Source organism: Trachypithecus francoisi, unplaced genomic scaffold, assembly GCF_009764315.1.
Source record: "Trachypithecus francoisi isolate TF-2019V2 unplaced genomic scaffold, Tfra_2.0 Lachesis_group5, whole genome shotgun sequence".
NCBI lineage: Eukaryota > Metazoa > Chordata > Mammalia > Primates > Cercopithecidae > Trachypithecus > Trachypithecus francoisi.
The window spans coordinates 8,213,888-8,232,294 of NW_022681470.1; the positions used below are offsets into that span (position 1 = coordinate 8,213,888).

The 18,407-nt window shown below is 40.1% G+C and overlaps 1 protein-coding gene across 2 annotated transcripts in view; it reads right to left on the minus strand.

Moving 5' to 3' along the window:
• FMN2 (formin 2) overlaps positions 1-18,407 on the minus strand; it is a 403,023-nt gene that overhangs the window by 223,896 nt on the left and 160,720 nt on the right. For both annotated transcript variants that reach the window (XM_033196220.1, XM_033196221.1), the window contains one exon: positions 7,136-7,223. In XM_033196220.1, the coding sequence (XP_033052111.1) occupies positions 7,136-7,223 (88 nt within the window). The remainder of the gene's footprint in view (positions 1-7,135; positions 7,224-18,407) is intronic.

Here is an 18,407-nt window from a genome sequence, read left to right on the forward strand (position 1 = left end):
TATAATATGACACAAAATAATATATAAAGTCTGATACATTTATTTTCAACTCTAAAAATGAAACAACTGGTAGCCAAAAGTATTATGCCTGCTTGCCAGTTTTGTTTCTGCGTATGTTGCATGTTCTAATTTTATTAGGTAACACATGCTTCATTCAGTAACAAGCTAACACACTGCCCAGAGCAGAGAGCCCTGAACTAGGAGTCAAAAACACTGGATGTCCATTCTGGCCCTGTGGAGGTAAAGAACCAGGCAGACTTGATCTATAAACCTCAACTGCCTCCACTATAAAGTGGGAATTAACTCCCCTCTTCTGGACAGTTTTACACAACTATCACCAATAATATTAGAGGGAAGGAGGGAGAAGAAGCAAAGTTCAAACCAACAGCTAATTCCATCTCTTCAAATACTAATAAAAAGATATGATTATAAAAGATTTTAGAATATGTATCCTGTTAAAGAAAATGTGGCACACATACACCACGGAATACTACGCAGCTGTAAAAGAGAATGAGATCATGTCCTTTGCAGGGACATAGGTGAAACTGGACACCATCATTCTCAGCAAACTAACACAGGAACAGAAAACCAAACACCATATGTTCTCACTCCTAAGTGGGAGCTGAACAATGAGAACATATGGATACAGGGAGGGGAACATCACACACCAAGACCTATAAGGGAGTAGGGGGCAAAGGGAGGGATAGTATTAGGAGAAATACCTAATGCAGATGACGGGTTGATAGGTGCAGCAAACCACCAAGGCACGTGTATACCTATGTAACAAACCTGCACATTCTACACATGTACCCCAGAACTTAATGTATAATAAAAAATAAAAATAAATAAACAAATTTTAAAAAGAATATGTATCCTGTATGCCAATAGCAGTTCTCTTTTTGGTACCTGATACATTAGGACGATTTCTTCCTAGACAATTATCAGAATAAGGCTTCTCAGCTTTGAATCCTTTTGAGGGAGGGCAATGACAGATCAAAACAGCAGCAACATGACACGATTCCGATGAGAAGTCATAATTAACACTGAGATCTCACTGGCATTTCTGACTGAAATCCAAAAGCCTGTGTATTGTCCCTGTAAGGTACCCTTAACTATATAATTTTAAATAAACTGGCTGGGAAAGCAATCACTGGGCTCAGAGATTAAATAATAAAAATAACTACAATTTTATTGACTGTATCGATACATTTCTGATGGAATATTAGGTAGGTTACATTATTATCTCATTTAATTTTAAGATGCATGATTTTCATAAATCATGTTTAAACAGGATAGAACTTTCAGCAAGGAGGTAATATAGCATTCACTGCCCAAGGCCCCTAATTCCAGTTAGCTTTAGACAGGAAGATACAAAAGACAGGAAGGAACCAGAGTCATTCATACCCTGGGGTGGGTATCCCTGCAGTATATTTCGATATAATGTGTTTCCATAAGTTTAATGTGTAAGACTACTAAACAGATATTAGGTAGTCCTTGTGATGAGATCTGTAATCTATTTTCAAATATTTTTGCAGAGGGAGTGTCTAAGAGACCACACCTCAGGGATGGCTGACCAGCACTATGCAAGAAAGACCATTCTCCAGAGGCAGTTAATGCAAGCTGCTCAGCTCTCTCTATCTAAATCAACAACTGAGGCTTTAATACGTATACTAATGTCTGAAATGGGCTTTCAGTGGTGAAATTAAAGTCATTCTGGACGTGCGGATTAGCTGAAATCTCTTAGAGATGCTCTACTACTACCTCTTCCATAGCTAGAATAAGAGTCTACTGGAGGCTAAGAGCTTTGTTCTTTAAGGAGGCTGCCTGAGGCCTAGGACCTGGACAGTGCTGGGTGCAGCCACTGGCTGAGTTGAGCTTCTAGATGTCTGGTGCAGACTATGAGGGTAGCAGATTCCTACCTCCGTGCCAAGCTTGTATCTGTCTGAAGCAAACCTTTCAGATAAGATCACGGTGAGAGCTCCTATAAAGAGAGAGCTAGACAAACTCAAGTTTAGGAAGCAGGGTTTTCAAATTATTTTGCTTGAGATGGCCAAGAAATAGCAGCGTAATAAAGATCTGTGTGTGGGGAGGGTTCAGTCTGAAAGTTGCTTCAGTTTGACCTGGTGACAATACTACTAGCGTCTTTGAAAAGGTTTTGGGGCCGGGTGAGGTGGCTCACACCTGGAATCCCAGCACTGTGGGAGGGCGAGGCGGGTAGATCACTTGAGGTCAGGAGTTTGAGACTAGCCTAGCCAACATGGTGAAACCCTGTCTCTACTAAAAATACAGATTAGCTGGGTGTGGTGGCAGGTGGCTGTAATCCCAGATACTCAGGAGGCTGAGGCATGAGAATCGCTTGAACCTGGGAGGCAGAGGTTGTAGTGAGCTGAGATTGTGCCACTGCACTATGCCTGGATGACAGAGCAAGACTCTGTCTCGGAAAAAAAAAAAAAAAAAGGAAAAGTTTTCACTTTACATTTGTTATCCAGGCAACATTATCAATGACATCCCCTTCCAGTCTTAAAGTATCCCAATTAGGATGATAAATTATATGGTATTTCTATCTAACCGTGACATTGTCGGGGGATAAAGCTGAATTCTTTTGCAACTACTGTTACCTATGAAAATGGACCTAAGATGTGTGAAGAGCACACTGACCCCTGAAATATGGACCACATGTTGTAAAAAAATTTAATCAATTTTCACAAAACTAAACTACCACTATGAAGCTGTAGGATACTCTTATAATATCAATGTATGGGAATAACAGGCCAAAATCATTTGAAATCAGTCCCCCACTAACAACAACTAAAAATGCTGAGTGAAACGTGTTTGTAAAATATCACAAAGACATCAAAGAGCTGACAAAATAATAAAGAATTACCGTGCTAAACAAAATGAAGAGAGAACTCAGAGAAGTGGCACAGCTCGCAAACTGCCTTTGCCCTGAGTGTATCTGCCTCTCCTAACAAATGTCAGCTTTCTCTCGACAGTTTCACAGTGGCAGGGGCCAAATATCAAAGTCCAGAACCCACTCATCATAGAGATTCTAGACATACCCCACGATGAAATGGGACTCAAAGGGCTATACTGAGGGGAACCAACCCATTTCGTGGACATACAGTTAGCACTGGCTGAAGGGACTCCCCCTACACCCCCCAAAGCTTGATTCAAGGTGATCCTAAACCCACAGTGCCCCCAGACCCCAGCGCGCACACACACACACACACACACACACACACACACACGGTAAATCTTCTCTGAAAGGCACTTTCTTCTCAGACTTCAAATTACTGTAAACCACAGAGTGAGACTTTTTCAGAGCTATTAGAACTGTAGGCCAGTTTGAACATTACCAAAGAGCCAGCAGCTCAGGCCTTCACTATAACTTTTATATACTAAACGTACACAGGTCATTATTTGGGGATGCTGCCTTATATTTGCCACATTAATAAACTGAGTCAAGAACCTGACCTCTTCTCTCCTCTCTGCCTTTTGAATGTATGTGTTGCCGAGAATGCTCCACATCTATTATTGCGGGAAATAACCTGTATTCAAACAACAGACTGAGCAAGTGGTGCTCAGTAGATGTGGTAGCAGGACCAGGGTTAGAACTTTGATACCTAGAATCCAAGCCTTACACATGAATTACTCTAATGGAGCACTTTGAAATATAAATGTTACAAAGTAAATGCAAGCCTAGAGTACTGACAGCAAAGAAGAGGAAAGAAAATGATTCTTGCTGTTTATTACAATATTACATAAACTTTGTTTTAGAGAAACCAGTGCTGGTGATAAGGAAAGCACAATTTTGGAGAAGCAGTGTGTCTGAATGAAAGAAAAAAAAAGTACTGGTTAATGAAGGGGCCCAAGTGCAAGTTCAACCTGTTCCACTAATGAGCTGTGTGATACTGAGAGGGAAACTAGAGCACTCACAGGTCTTCTTTTGCCTGTCAATAAAAATGCCGCATAGCCAAAGCAAGACTAAATAAAAAGAACAGATCTGGAAGCATCACATTACCTGACTTCAAACTATACAATAAGGCCATAGTCAGCAAAACAGTATGGTACTGGTATAAAAACAGACACATAGACCACTGAAACAAAGTGAAATACTTACAGCCAACTGATCTTTGACAAAGCAAACAAAAACATAAAGTGAGGAAAGGACACTCTATTCAACAAATGGTGCTGGGATAATTGGCAAGACACTGTAGGAGAATGAAACTGGATCCTCATCTCTCACATTATGCAGAAACCCACTCAAGATGGGTCCAGGACTCAAACCTAAGACCTGAAATATAAAAATTCTGGAAGATAACACTGGGAAAACCCTTCTAGACATTGGCTTAAGCAAAGACTTCATGACCAAGAACCCAAAGCAAATGCAACGAAAACAAAGATAAATAGGTGGGACTTAACTAAACGAATGAGCTTCTCCATGGCAAAAGGAATAGTCAGCAGGGTAAACAGACAACCCACAGAGTGGGAGAAAGTCTTCACAATCTATACGTCTGACAAAGGACCAATATCCAGAATCTACAAGGAATACAAACAAATGAGCAAGAAGAAAACAAACAATTCCATCAAAAAGTGGGCTAAGGACATAAATAGACAATTCTCAAAAGAAGATATGCAAATGGCCAACAAACATGAAAAAATGCTCAGCATCACCAATGATCAGGGAAATGCAAATCAAACCCACAATGGGATACCACCTTACTCCTGCAAGAATGGCCATATTTAAAAAAATTTAAAAAATAATAGATGTTGGCACGGGTGCAGTGAAAAGGGAACATTTCTACACTGCTGGAGGGAACGTAAACCAGTACAACCACTATGGAAAACAGTGTGGAGATTCCTTAAAGAACTAAAAGTAGAACTACCATTTGATCCAGCAGTCTTATTACTAGATATCTACTCAGAGGAAGAGAAGCCATTATACGAAAAAGATACTTTTGTACATGCATGTTTATAGCAGCACAACTCGCAATTGCGAAAATATGGAACCAGCCTAAATGCCCATCAATCAATGAGTAGATAAAGAATTGTGGCATATTCCACATGATGAAATACTACTCAGCTATAAAAAGGAACGAATTGATGGCATTTGCAGCAACCTGGATGGAACTGGAGACTATTTTTCTAAGTGAACTCAGGAATGTAAAACAGAGTGGGAGAAACATTGCATGTTCTCACATTCATAAGTGAGAGCTAAGCTATGAGGATGCAAAGGCATCAAAAGTGATACAATGGACTTTGGGGACTTGGGGGAAGGGAGAGGGGGGTAAGGAATAAAAGACTACAACTTGGGTTCAGTGTGTACTGCTCGGGTGCTGGGTGCACCAAAATCTCATAAACTACCACTAAAGAACTTACTCATGTAACCAAATACCACGTGTTCCCCAAAAACCTATAGAAATAAAAAATATTCTTTAAAAATGACACTGGAGGTCTAGATAAATTCTGTGGCCACTTCTATATCCAAAATCAATGATGTTTATGCTTCTGTGGATTTCTCAGTGGAGGCATATCCTGAGAGAAGTCAAGTTTACTCTAGAGGACACAAGTGATTCACACATCTAAATCCTGTTTGCAGACAATACACCAAGCCAGAACAGGACTTTACCTGCAGAAGGGCACAACCTCTTACTGCTTTAGAATTGGAAAGCCACCATATTAAAAAAAAAAAAAAGTGTACAGGGTTTCAAAGGGACTAAAGGAATCACTTAACAACCTAATGGGATAAAGTCTATGCATGATTCTGTATGACCCTTCAACTACTGCCTTTCATGCCATGTTATTGCTAGTGTTGCATGTTAAAGCAAGCAAATTTTCAGTGAACTCTCACTGGCTTTACCACAGACACAGATGTCAGGCGGACTCTTTTGTTCATAAGGTTCTCATTATCAACTCAATCCGAGTTGAATATTTGACTGAAGGAAAGAACCATATCATTATTTTCAGATTTCATCCTATGACTTAACTGGGCTACATCTGCCAGCTCTAGAAACACCAAGAGCTGCCTGGCGCCAGCCTTGGCCTTCTCCTCTATGACTATTACCCCAAATGTTTCAGCTTGAGGAAGTTTCCTCCCCATCAAAACAATGTCATAAAAACTTAAATTGTGATTAAGAGTTACTCATCAATTGACAGGCATACCAAGCTTGTGCTATTTATGAATTATCCCACACAAGATTTTAAGTCCAACAAATAGAATCCACATTCGTAAAGGGGTAAGCTAGAAAGCCAGTTAAATGCTTTCATGATTATAAGGTCTGTGTCATTCTTGAAACCATATTTCTTTAATAGGTAAACTGGCATTCCACTGAATAACTCAATCTGCTTTAAATCTATTCTTAGGTTCTAGTCAGCTTAAGGTAGGCTCTGAATTTACACTTAATTCCTCTATTCACCTTTGGGCAGTATCTCTCAGCATAAATGTCATAGGAGGATACAGCATAAGAATGGCCATCAATTGTACAGTAGAATTCAAGTATTAAAACATTGACACTAAAGCCATTTATAAAATATTAAGAACCACTCTTAATTCCACACAGAAAACAGTTCTGTTCATATGTTGCAAACCTTACTCCCACGTGAAGGTACTAGGAGACAGCATCCTAGCGGGTGGTCATTAGGTCACAAGGGTAGAATTCTCATGCATGGGATCAGTCCCTTTATAAAACAGACCAAGAGAACTCTCTTTCCTTCTTTCTGCCAGTTGAGGATACACAGAGAAGATGGCAGTCTGCAACCTGGAAGACGGCCCTCGCCAGAACGGAATATGCTGGCACCCTGATCTCGAACTTCCAGCCTCCTAGAACTGTGAGAAATAAACTTCTCTTATTTGTCACCCACCAGTGTGGGGTACTTGGTTATAGTAGCCTGGACTAAGATAATAATGTCACACGAGAATGAGACTGTTAGTAAGGTATACAAATAACACCTCAGGCAAATGAATAGTAATCCTTCCAGAAACAATCATGGGAGACAGCTTGATCACACTTATGGGAAATATACTAACCTCAGTCAACACAGAAGCTCTAAGTTTGAAATAACTTTACCACCAAACATCATATCCTTCAGCCCAAATTTTAATATTCAAAAGCTAAATTTTTATTCTGACACTTACCATGTTGTATGTCTTTCATATCTAAATGAAGACTAGACATTAGTATTCCAACTGCTTGTGATCTTTTGTTGCTTAATAACTTGACAACCTGCTCGAGAAAGAAAGTAAAAGGGGAAAATGTTAATTTGAACTCCAACAGGCTTACTAGCATTTTTAAAAATCCTAAATGAAGAACAAATTAAGAGAAAATATCTCACATCATTACCTAAAGTATTCAAAACAGTTGGTTTTTTTAATGTTTGAAGAGAGTTTTTGGTTTTTATATCATAAATCTTCAAAATCCATCATTTTCCCCCATTATTCACCATCAGCCTCAAAGACATGTTTTCAACCAGTCTTTTGAGAGCCTGATCTGTCAACAAGTAAAATTTCTAATGGTCTAGGAAATTAGTCTGATCTCTGTAAAATCACAATTACACATATGATCATTTGCAGCCTGAGATTTGAAGTGTTCTTTTTTTCAACGTGAGCCTTGAAACACTGAAGCTTGAAACATGTCAACAAGTGAAGGGCAAAAAAAAAAAAAAAAAAAAAAGTACACACATAGAGAATCTGCTAGATTAGTTTGCTGTATCACGAAAATTTTTTTTTAAAAAGTGCTTTCACTTGGGTCACATGGACAACTCACTATTTTACTGGAAGTTCCTCTCATTCTGCATTTGACCCACATTTTGGGGAGAACTCTCCTACTAATTAACAGAGGGATACAAGCATCAAATTAAAAGGGCTGCACCAGCACAATCTCAAGTCTGGATTTCCAGCAAGTCTTGAAGAATCAGGGCACACAATCCCATGGGAAGGTTTCCTAAAACAGAGGTGGGCAGGCTGTTACAGAACAGATAGACATTTTTTTGACCATGTTTTCCAGACAATAGCATCACCAGCAAATCCTGCTTAGGAAACTGACCCCAGGTCCTGATCGTGTGAAGGGCAGCATTTTCTGTTTACTCCCAATGTTTTGTTTTAAATCTGCTTAGAAAAGCACTGGAGGAAAAGGAAAGAAAGTGGTTATAGTCAAATTACCAGAAGTGACAGCTGCCCTAACAGCTATTGCATTTATGGACCCTGTCTTCCCTTACGGTTTAAGCTGGGTCAATCAGGATAGTAATAAACCGATCATACCCAACTGTTACACAAAGTCACAGAGTAAAACAATATTCTTTTTTTCTTTTTTAATTTTTTTTTTATTATACTTTAAGTTCTAGGGTGCATGTGCATAACATGCAGGTTTGTTACATATGTATACTTGTGCCATGTTGGTGTGCTGCACCCATCAACTCGTCAGCACCCATCAATTCATCATTTATATCATGTATAACTCCCCAATGCAATCCCTCCCTCCTCCCCCCTCCCCATGATAGGCCCCAGTGTGTGATGTTCCCCTTCCCGAGTCCAAGTGATATCATTGTTCAGTTCCCACCTATGAGTGAGAACATGCGGTGTTTGGTTTTCTCTTCTTGTGATAGTTTGCTAAGAATGATGGTTTCCAGCTGCATCCATGTCCCTACAAAGGACGCAAACTCATCCTTTTTTATGGCTGCAAAGTATTCCATGGTGTATATGTGCCACATTTTCTTAATCCAGTCTGTCACAGATGGACATTTGGGTTGATTCCAAGTCTTTGTTATTGTGAATAGTGCTGCAATAAACATACGTGTGCATGTGTCTTTGTAGTAGAATAATTTATAATCCTTTGGGTATATACCCAGTAGTGGGATGGCTGGGTCATATGGTACATCTAGTTCTAGATCCTTGAGGAATTGCCATACTGTTTTCCATAATGGTTGAACTAGTTTACAATCCCACCAACAGTGTAAAAGTGTTCCTATTCTCCACATCCTCTCCAACACCTGTTGTTTCCTGACTTTTTAATGATTGCCATTCTAACTGGTGTGAGATGGTATCTCATTGTGGTTTTGATTTGCATTTCTCTGATGGCCAGTGATGGTGAGCATCTTTTCATGTGTCTGTTGGCTGTATGAATGTCTTCTTTTGAGAAATGTCTGTTCATATCCTTTCCCCACTTTTTGATGGGGTTGTTTGTTTTTTTCTTGTATATTTGTTTGAGTTCTTTGTAGATTCTGGATATTAGCCCTTTGTCAGATGAATAGATTGCAAAAATTTTCTCCCATTCTGTAGGTTGCCTATTCACTCTGATGGTAGTTTCTTTTGCTGTGCAGAAGCTCTTTAGTTTAATTAGATCCCATTTGTCAATTTTGCTGCCGTTGCTTTTGGTGTTTTAGTCCTTGCCCATGCCTATGTCCTGAATGGTACTACCTAGGTTTTCTTCTAGGGTTTTTATGGTATTAGGTCTAATATTTAAGTCTCTAATCCATCTTGAATTAATCTTCGTATAAGGAGTAAGGAAAGGATCCAGTTTCAGCTTTCTACTTATGGCTAGCCAATTTTCCCAGCACCATTTATTAAATAGGGAATCCTTTCCCCATTTCTTGTTTCTCTCAGGTTTGTCAAAGATCAGATGGTGTAGATGTGTGGTATTATTTCTGAGGACTCTGTTCTGTTCCATTGGTCTATATCTCTGTTTTGGTACCAGTACCATGCTGTTTTAGTTACTGTAGCCTTGTAGTATAGTTTGAAGTCAGGTAGCGTGACGCCTCCAGCTTTGTCCTTTTGACTTAGGATTGTCTTGGCAATGCGGGCTCTTTTTTGGTTCCATATGAACTTTAAAGCCGTTTTTTCCAATTCTGTGAAGAAACTCATTGGTAGTTTGATGGGGATGGCATTGAATCTATAAATAACCTTGGGCAGTATGGCCATTTTCACGATATTGATTCTTCCTATCCATGAGCATGCTATGTTCTTCCATTTGTTAGTGTCCTCTTTTATTTCACTGAGCAGTGGTTTGTAGTTCTCCTTGAAGAGGTCCTTGACATCCCTTGTAAGTTGGATTCCTAGGTATTTGATTCTCTTTGAAGCAATTGTGAATGGAAGTTCATTCATGATTTGGCTCTCTGTTTGTGTGTTACTGGTGTATAAGAATGCTTGTGATTTTTGCACATTAATTTTGTATCCTGAGACTTTGCTGAAGTTGCTTATCAGCTTAAGGAGATTTTGGGCTGAGACAATGGGGTTTTCTAAATATACAATCATGTCATCTGCAAACAGGGACAATTTGACTTCTTCTTTTCCTAACTGGATACCCTTGATTTCTTTCTCTTGCCTGATTGCCCTAGCCAGAACTTCCAACACTATGTTGAATAGGAGTGGTGAGAGAGGGCATCCCTGTCTTGTGCCAGTTTTCAAAGGGAATTTTTCCAGTTTTTGCCCATTCAGTATGATATTAGCTGTGGGTTTGTCATAAATAGCTCTCATTATTTTGAGGTATGTTCCATCAATACCGAATTTATTGAGCGTTTTTAGCATGAAGGGGTGTTGAATTTTGTCAAAAGCCTTTTCTGCATCTATTGAGATAATCATGTGGTTCTTGTCTTTGGTTCTGTTTATATGCTGGATTACGTTTATTGATTTGCGAATTTTTTTTTTTTTTTTGAGACGGAGTCTTGCTCTGCCACCCAGGCTGGAGTGCAGTGGCCGGATCTCAGCTCACTGCAAGCTCCGCCTCCCGGGTTTACGCCATTCTCCTGTCTCAGCCTCTGGAGTAGCTGGGACTACAGGCGCCCGCCACCTCGCCCGGCTAGTTTTTTGTATTTTTAGTAGAGACGGGGTTTCACCGTGTTAGCCAGGATGGTCTTGATCTCCTGACCTCGTGATCCGCCCGTGTCGGCCTCCCAAAGTGCTGGGATTACAGGCTTGAGCCACCGCGCCCGGCCGATTTGCGAATGTTGAACCAGCCTTGCATCCCAGGGATGAAGCCCACTTGATCATGGTGGATAAGCTTTTTGATGTGCTGCTGAATCCGGTTTGCCAGTATTTTATTGAGGATTTTTGCATCGATGTTCATCAGGGATATTGGTCTAAAATTCACAGCTGAATTCTACCAGAGGTACAAGGAGGAGCTGGTACCATTCCTTCTGAAACTATTCCAATCAAGAGAAAAAGAGGGAATCCTCCCTAACTCATTTTATGAGGCCAACATCATCCTGATACCAAAGCCTGGCAGAGACACAACAAAACAATATTCTTAATAGCAATAATAGCACGCTGGGTGCCCCAGCATGGATGGGGTGGGGAATAAAACATAACACTTTCAGAAGGACCAACCACGAAAACCACCCTGATCTTTTTGTTGTTTGTTTGTTTGTTTGTTTTGAGATGGAGTCTCACTCTGTCGCCCAGGATGGAGTGCAGTGGCGCGATCTCGGCTCACTGCAGCCTCCGCCTCCCAAGTTCAAGTGAGTCTCATGCCTCAGCCTCCCAAGTAGCTGGGACTACAGGCGCATGCCACCATGCCTGGCTTTTTTTTTTTTTTTTTTTTGGTATTTTTAGTAGGAACCGGGTCTCACCATGTTGGCCAGGCAGTTCTCGAACTCCTGACCTCAGGTGATCCACCCACTTCGGCCTCCCAAAGTGTTGAAATAACAGGCATAAACCACCGCTGCCCGGTCCTGTCCTAATCATTTCTGAAAGCCTCTTGGTGAGGCACAATATCTCCCAAAAGGTGCTGCTTTTGCAAAAGAAAAAACAACATATACATTTTGATTCTAAATTTACTTTAAACATTTCTCTAAATTCCACCTAGAAAAATGAGGTTATAACTAGAATATGAACCTATTAGTACGGCGAAGTATTTCTATCCATAGCATCGTCCTCTTCGGAGCTTAAAAAATAGGAATTTAATATCAGAGAAGCAGAAGGTGTATACTCTGTCCTGAAAACCAGTTTCTAACCACAAGTCAGTGCAATCCGGGCCCAGTCATGCTGCTTGGTGAAAATGCTTTTATTAAGGTTTTCTATCATTTTCTGGTTTCTCAATGCAACAGGCACGTTTCAATCCATGTATCATTTGACCTCCCTATAGTATTGACATGTTGATCACACCCTTATAGTAACTTCTTTTCCAGGGCTCCTAACATTTCTTCTCAGTCCTTTTGAAGATGAATTATTCTGATTTCACCTTAAATATGTGCATATCCTAGAGTTCTGTTCTCTGCACCTTATTCTCTTCACATTATAACCTATACTTTCTCCTGTAGAAACATACATGTGTGCATCTTCAATTTGGCAGTCTCCTACTTTCCAAAAAGATATCTCCATTTAAACTGTCCACATAATCTCCATTTGACATGTCTAAAATGACACACCTATCAGTTCCACCCCAACACTAGCAGCCAGCTTCTTCTCCTTTATGCTATATATTGAGATAAAGGTACCACTATTCTTCATCCGCCTACCAACGTTAGGAATCTAGAAATCAGTCAAGACTCCTGCCTCCCCTTCACCTGCACACTCTGGTTTGGTATCAAGTCCTGCCAATTACAGCTCCTCTGTATTTGTGGAAACTACCCCTCCTCCTTAACTCTATCTTCAGCATTTAGTTCTATACTTTATCTTACATAGATAAATGCAAAACATTTCTGATGGGTCTCCCAAACTCTAGTCCAGTGGTTCTCAAAGTGTGTTCCTTGGACAAATGAGAACCACTATCACCTGGGAAGTTATCAAAAATCCAAGAAAAAGTTAGAGGGGAGTTTCAAGATGGCTGACTAAAGGCACCTGGTACCCACCTCCTCCACAAACAAGAACTGAAATAGTGAGTAGGTAATCACAGGTCAAACAGATCACATAAGAGAGAACATTGGAATTCAAAAACTAAGTGACAAGAAACATGGGAGGCGAAGAAGAAGAGGGAAGTGGGGCAGTCTGCTTAGCCAGGACCAGCTGGGAGCCTAGAGAGGCTCTTGAATGCGATAAAGGTTATCCAGGCTCCCTCACGTAGTAGTAAGTGACCCCAGCAGCCCACATTTCCTCCACAGACTCCTGCAATCGTAGCCACGGGAGAACCCCATGACCTGCACAGGCCCTGAGGCTAACACAGGGAGCCACCGGGAGACCAGGAAGCAGCACACCTCCAGAGAGGCAGCACACTGAGTTCCACTCACCCGCTGTGTCATAAGCAGTTACAGGAAGGCACTGTTTTGAAATGCCAGCCCCACCAGACTGCATCCTGCCCTGGGGCCCAATAGCCCCTGCATCTCCACATCCCTGGGGCTCCCCGATATCCTCTAACTGCAGCCAGGGCCAAAGCACAAGCCTTTGCCAATGACCCTGCTACCCCTAGTATAAAGGCCTTTGTGCATTTAAGAGCACCCTGAAGATGGGGTACCCCACTTGCGGCTGCCATATAGAGCCACAGCACATGCTCCCCAGTCAGCTGTTTACAACTGCTGCCATGGTAACTCCACACTCCCCAGCAGGGCCTCAGGGCCACCACGCAGTTGCTGCCACCCCCACCCAGCCATTCTGCCAGGGTGGGGTGTGGGGGGCCTGGGGTGGGGGTCCACCCTTATCCTGCTTACCACAGCCAGCACCCACATGTACCACCTAGGGGCTAGAGAACAAGGCCACTTAACCCAGTTAAAACCCACCCCACTCCCCCAGTGCCCAAGCACATTATCCAGAGGCTTGGGAATGGCCCTGCCCTATTCACCCCCACTGGCACCTGAGCACTCCTTCTGGGGGCCTGAAGACAAACTCGCCCATCCTACTGCAAACGCCACAACTAGCACTCACCCACCCACACCATCCACTCCCCCATGCCACCTGCAAGCCTCGAGACTGCCCCGCATGGCCTGTCACAGCCGCTGCCAATAGCAGTGCAAACCACTTGGGAGCCTAAGCGTTGTCTCATCACTGCTCCTGCTGTCCCCAGCACCATGCCCACTGCCTAGGAGCCCAAGGACCCTCCCAGCCACCCAGCCCACTTCTTCCACTGCTGGCACCCAAGCAAGCCACCTGGAGGTCCAATTGGCCTGACTGAACCTGCTAATATCAGGGCCAGCATACACGACCCTAGGACCAAAGGACAGGCGTGCCCAGCCTGCCACTGCCACCTCAAGCACCTGCCAATGATTGAGGACTGGCCCACCTAGCATCCTCATGCCCAGCAAAACTTTACCACAATCTCCACTAACAACCACACCCTAAGCCACTGAGGAAATTACAAGCACTACTGATACTTATGGATGAAAAAATCATACAGAGACTACACTGCTGTATTCACCCAGAATCAAAGGCAAAATGCTACATCAAACCAACACCACAGATACATCTTCAGGAAAAAGTCCTCCCCTATAAAAGTAAATTCAAAAAAGTTGGAATAAGTGACTGTTATACCAGATGCACAGATATCAATGTAAATAAACAATAAACATAATAAAACAAAGAGATATTACACCTCCAAAGGAACATAATAACTCTCCAGCAATGAATTCTAATGAAAAAGACATTCATGAAGTTCCAGAAAAAGAATTCAAAATAATGATATTAAAGAATCTCAGTGATATACAAGACAACTCTAATAAACAATACAAAGAAATTTGAAAATCAATTCAGGAAATGAATGACAAATTTATCAAAAAGGTAGCTCTCATAAAAAAGAACCAAACAGAAATTCTGGGATGGAAGAATTCATTAAATAAAATACAAAACACATTCAAAAGCTTCAACAATAAACTAGATTAAGCAGAAGAAAGAATTTTACAACTTGAAGACAGGTCTTTTGAAATAACCTAGTCAGACAAAAATAAAGAATAAAGAATAAAAAAGAATGAACAGGCCAGGTGTAGCAGCTCTCGTCTGTAATCCCAGCACTTTGGGAGGCTAAAGCAAGCAGATAACAAGGTCAGGAGATTGACATCATCCTGGCCAATATGGTGAAACCCTGTCTCTACTTAAAAAAAAAAAAATACAAAAATTAGCTGGGCCTGGTGGTGCATGCCTGTAATCCCAGCCATTCGGGAGGCTGAGGCAGGAGAATCGCTTAAACCAGGGAGTCAGAAATTGCAATGAGCCAAGATTGCATCACTGCACTCCAGCCTGGCAACAGAGTGAGACTCTGTCTCAAAAAAAAAAAAAAGAGTGAATAAAGACTACATCACACATGGGACGCCATAAAGCAAACAAATATTTCAATTTTCAGTGTCCCAGAAGATGAAGAATAAATGAAAGGGATCAAAAACCTACTTAATGAAATAAGAGCTAAAAAAATTCCCAGGTCTAGTAAGAGATTCAGACATACAGATACAGGAAGGTCAGAAATCCCCAAATAGATACAGTTCAAAAAGATCTTCTCTGTGGCACATTAGAGTCAAACTGTTAAAAGTCACAGGCAAAGAACAAATTCTAAAAACAGCAAGAGATAAGCATCTAGTCACTTATAATAGAACTCCCCATAAGAATAACAGCTGATTTCTCAGCAAAAACCTTACTTGCCAGGAGAGAATTAAATGATATATTCAAAGAGCTGAAAAAAAAAAACAAAAAACCTGCCAGCCAAGGATACTCTTCCCAGCAAAGTTACCCTTCATGATGGAGAAATACAGTCTTTCCTAGACAAGCAAAAGTTGAAGGTACTAATCACCAAAAGACTGGACCTACAATAAAAGCTTATGGGAGTCCTATACCTGCAAGCAAAAAAATGATATCTACCATCATGAAAGCATGCAAAAGTATAAAATCTACTGGTAGAGCAAATGCACAAATAAGGAAGAGGAAGGATCCAAATGTTGCCAATATAGAAAACCACAAAATCACAATGATGAACAATAAGAGAAAAAGAAAGGAACAAAGGATATACAAAGCAATCAGAAATCAGTTAAGGAGGACGGAAGCAGTGGCTCACACCTGTAATCCTAGCACTTTGGGAGGGTGAGGCAGGCGGATCACCTGAGGTCAGGAGTTTGAGACCAACCTGGCTGACATGGTGAAATCCCATCTCTACTAAAAATACAAAAATTAGCCAGGAGAGATGGCAGGCGCCTGTAATCCCAGCTACCTGGAAGGCTGAGGCAGGATAATTGCTTGAACCCCGAAAGCGGAGATTGCACTGAGCCGAGACAGTGTCACTGCACTCCAGCCTGGGCAACAGAGTAAGACTCCATCTCAATCAATCAATCAATCAATCAATCAATGAAATAAAAAATAAAAAAAGAAATCAATTAAGGAAATGACCTGAATTTGCCCTTACATATCAATAATAATCTTGAATGTAAACAGATTAAATTTTCCACTTATAAAGAAGATGATAACATGATAAAAGTTTCAATTCAGCAAGAGGATGTATGTACCCAACAGAGTACGCAGACATATAAAACATATTATTAGATCTAAAGGGAGAGACAGACTCAAATACAATAATAGTAGGAGACATCAACAGTACACTCTCAGCAATAGTAGGATCATCTAGACAGAAAATTAACAAAGAAACCTAGGATTTAAACTGTACTTTAGACCAAATGGACCTAACAGACATTTACAGAACACTGCATTCAACAGCTATAGAATACACATTCTTCTCATCATCACATGGAACATTCTCCAGAATAGATAATGTGTTAGGACACAGAAATATCAACAAATTTTAAATATCGAAATCATATCAAGTATCTTCTCAGGTCTTAATGAAATAAAAGTAGAAATCAGCAACAAGAGGAACTTTAGAAACAGCACAAATACATGGAAATCAAACAACACACTCCTCAATGACTACTGAGTCAAGGAAGAAATTAAGAAATTAAAAAATTCCTAGAAACAAATGAAATTGGAAACACAAAACACCAAAACCTAAGAGATATAACAAAAGTAGTACTAAGAGGGAAGCTTAAAAAAATAAATGCCTACATCAAAAAAAGTAGAAAGATCTCAAATAAACAATCTAACAATGTATATCAAGGAACTAGAAAAGCAAAAACAAAATCAGTAGGAAGAAATAAGTAATGAAGATTAGAACAGAACTAAATAAAATACTTTAAAAAAACCCCACAAAGAATCAACAAAATAAAAAGTTAGTTTTATGAAAAGATAAACAAAATTGATGAACTGCTAGCTAGACTAACCAAGAAAAGAGAGAGAAGACCCAAATAAACAAAATCAGAAATTAAAAATGAGACATTACAACTGATACCACAGAAATACAAAAGATCATCAGAGACTATTATGAACAACTATACAATAATATACTGGAAAATCTAGAGGAAATGAATAGATTCCTGGACACATACAATCTACTGAGATTGAATCAAGAAGAAATAGAAAACCAGAACAGACTAACAATGAGTTGTGAGATTGAATCAGTAATAAAAAGTCTCCAACAAAGAAAAGTCCAGGAGTAGATGGTGTCACTACCAAATTCTACCAAATGTACAAAGAACACTAATTTTCCTCAAACTCTTCCGCCCTGCAAAAAAAACAATAGAAGAGAAGGGAATGCTCCCTAATTTATTCCACAAGGTCAGCATTACCCTGATACCAAAACCAGATAAGAATACAACAAAAAAAGAAAACTACAGTCCAATATCCTGATGAACAGTGATGCAAAAATCCTTAGCAAAATACTAACAAGTTAAGTTCAACAGCACACCAAAAAAAAAAAAAAAAAAAAAAATACCGTAATCAGTGAGATTTATCATCCCAGGGATGCAAAAATGGTTGTACATATGCAAATCAATAAATGTGATATATCAAATCAAGAGAGTGAAAAACAAAAGCCATATGATCATCTCCATGAACACAGAAAAAGCATTTGATAAAATTCAACATCCCTTCATGATAAAAATTCTCAATAATCTAGGTATAGTAGGAACATATGTCAACTTAATAAAGGCATATATGACAAACCCACAGCTAACATTGTACTGAATGGGGAAACGCTGAAAGCCTTTCCTCTAATAATTGGAACAAGACAAGGATGCTCACTTTCACCGCTCCCAGTTAACACAGTGCTAGAATTCCTAGCCAGCGAAATCAGGCAAGAGAAAGAAATAAAAGGATTCCAAATTGAAAGACAGGAAGTCAAACTGTTTCTCTTTACAAATGACATAAGCTTATATCTAGAAAATATAAGATGCCACAAAAAAACCCATTAGTTCTGATGAAACTCAGTAAAGTTGCAGTATACAAAATCAACATACAAAATTCACTAGTGTTTCTACAGAACAATAATGAACTAGCTGAGAAAGAAATGAAGGCAATCCAATCTCAAATAGCTACAAAAAATAAATAACTTATGAATAAATTTAACCAAGAAGGTAGAAGACCTCTGTAAGAAAAACCACAACACACTGATGAAAGAAATTGAAAAGGATAGAAACAAATGAATAGACATCCAATGCTCATGGACAGGAAGAATATTGTT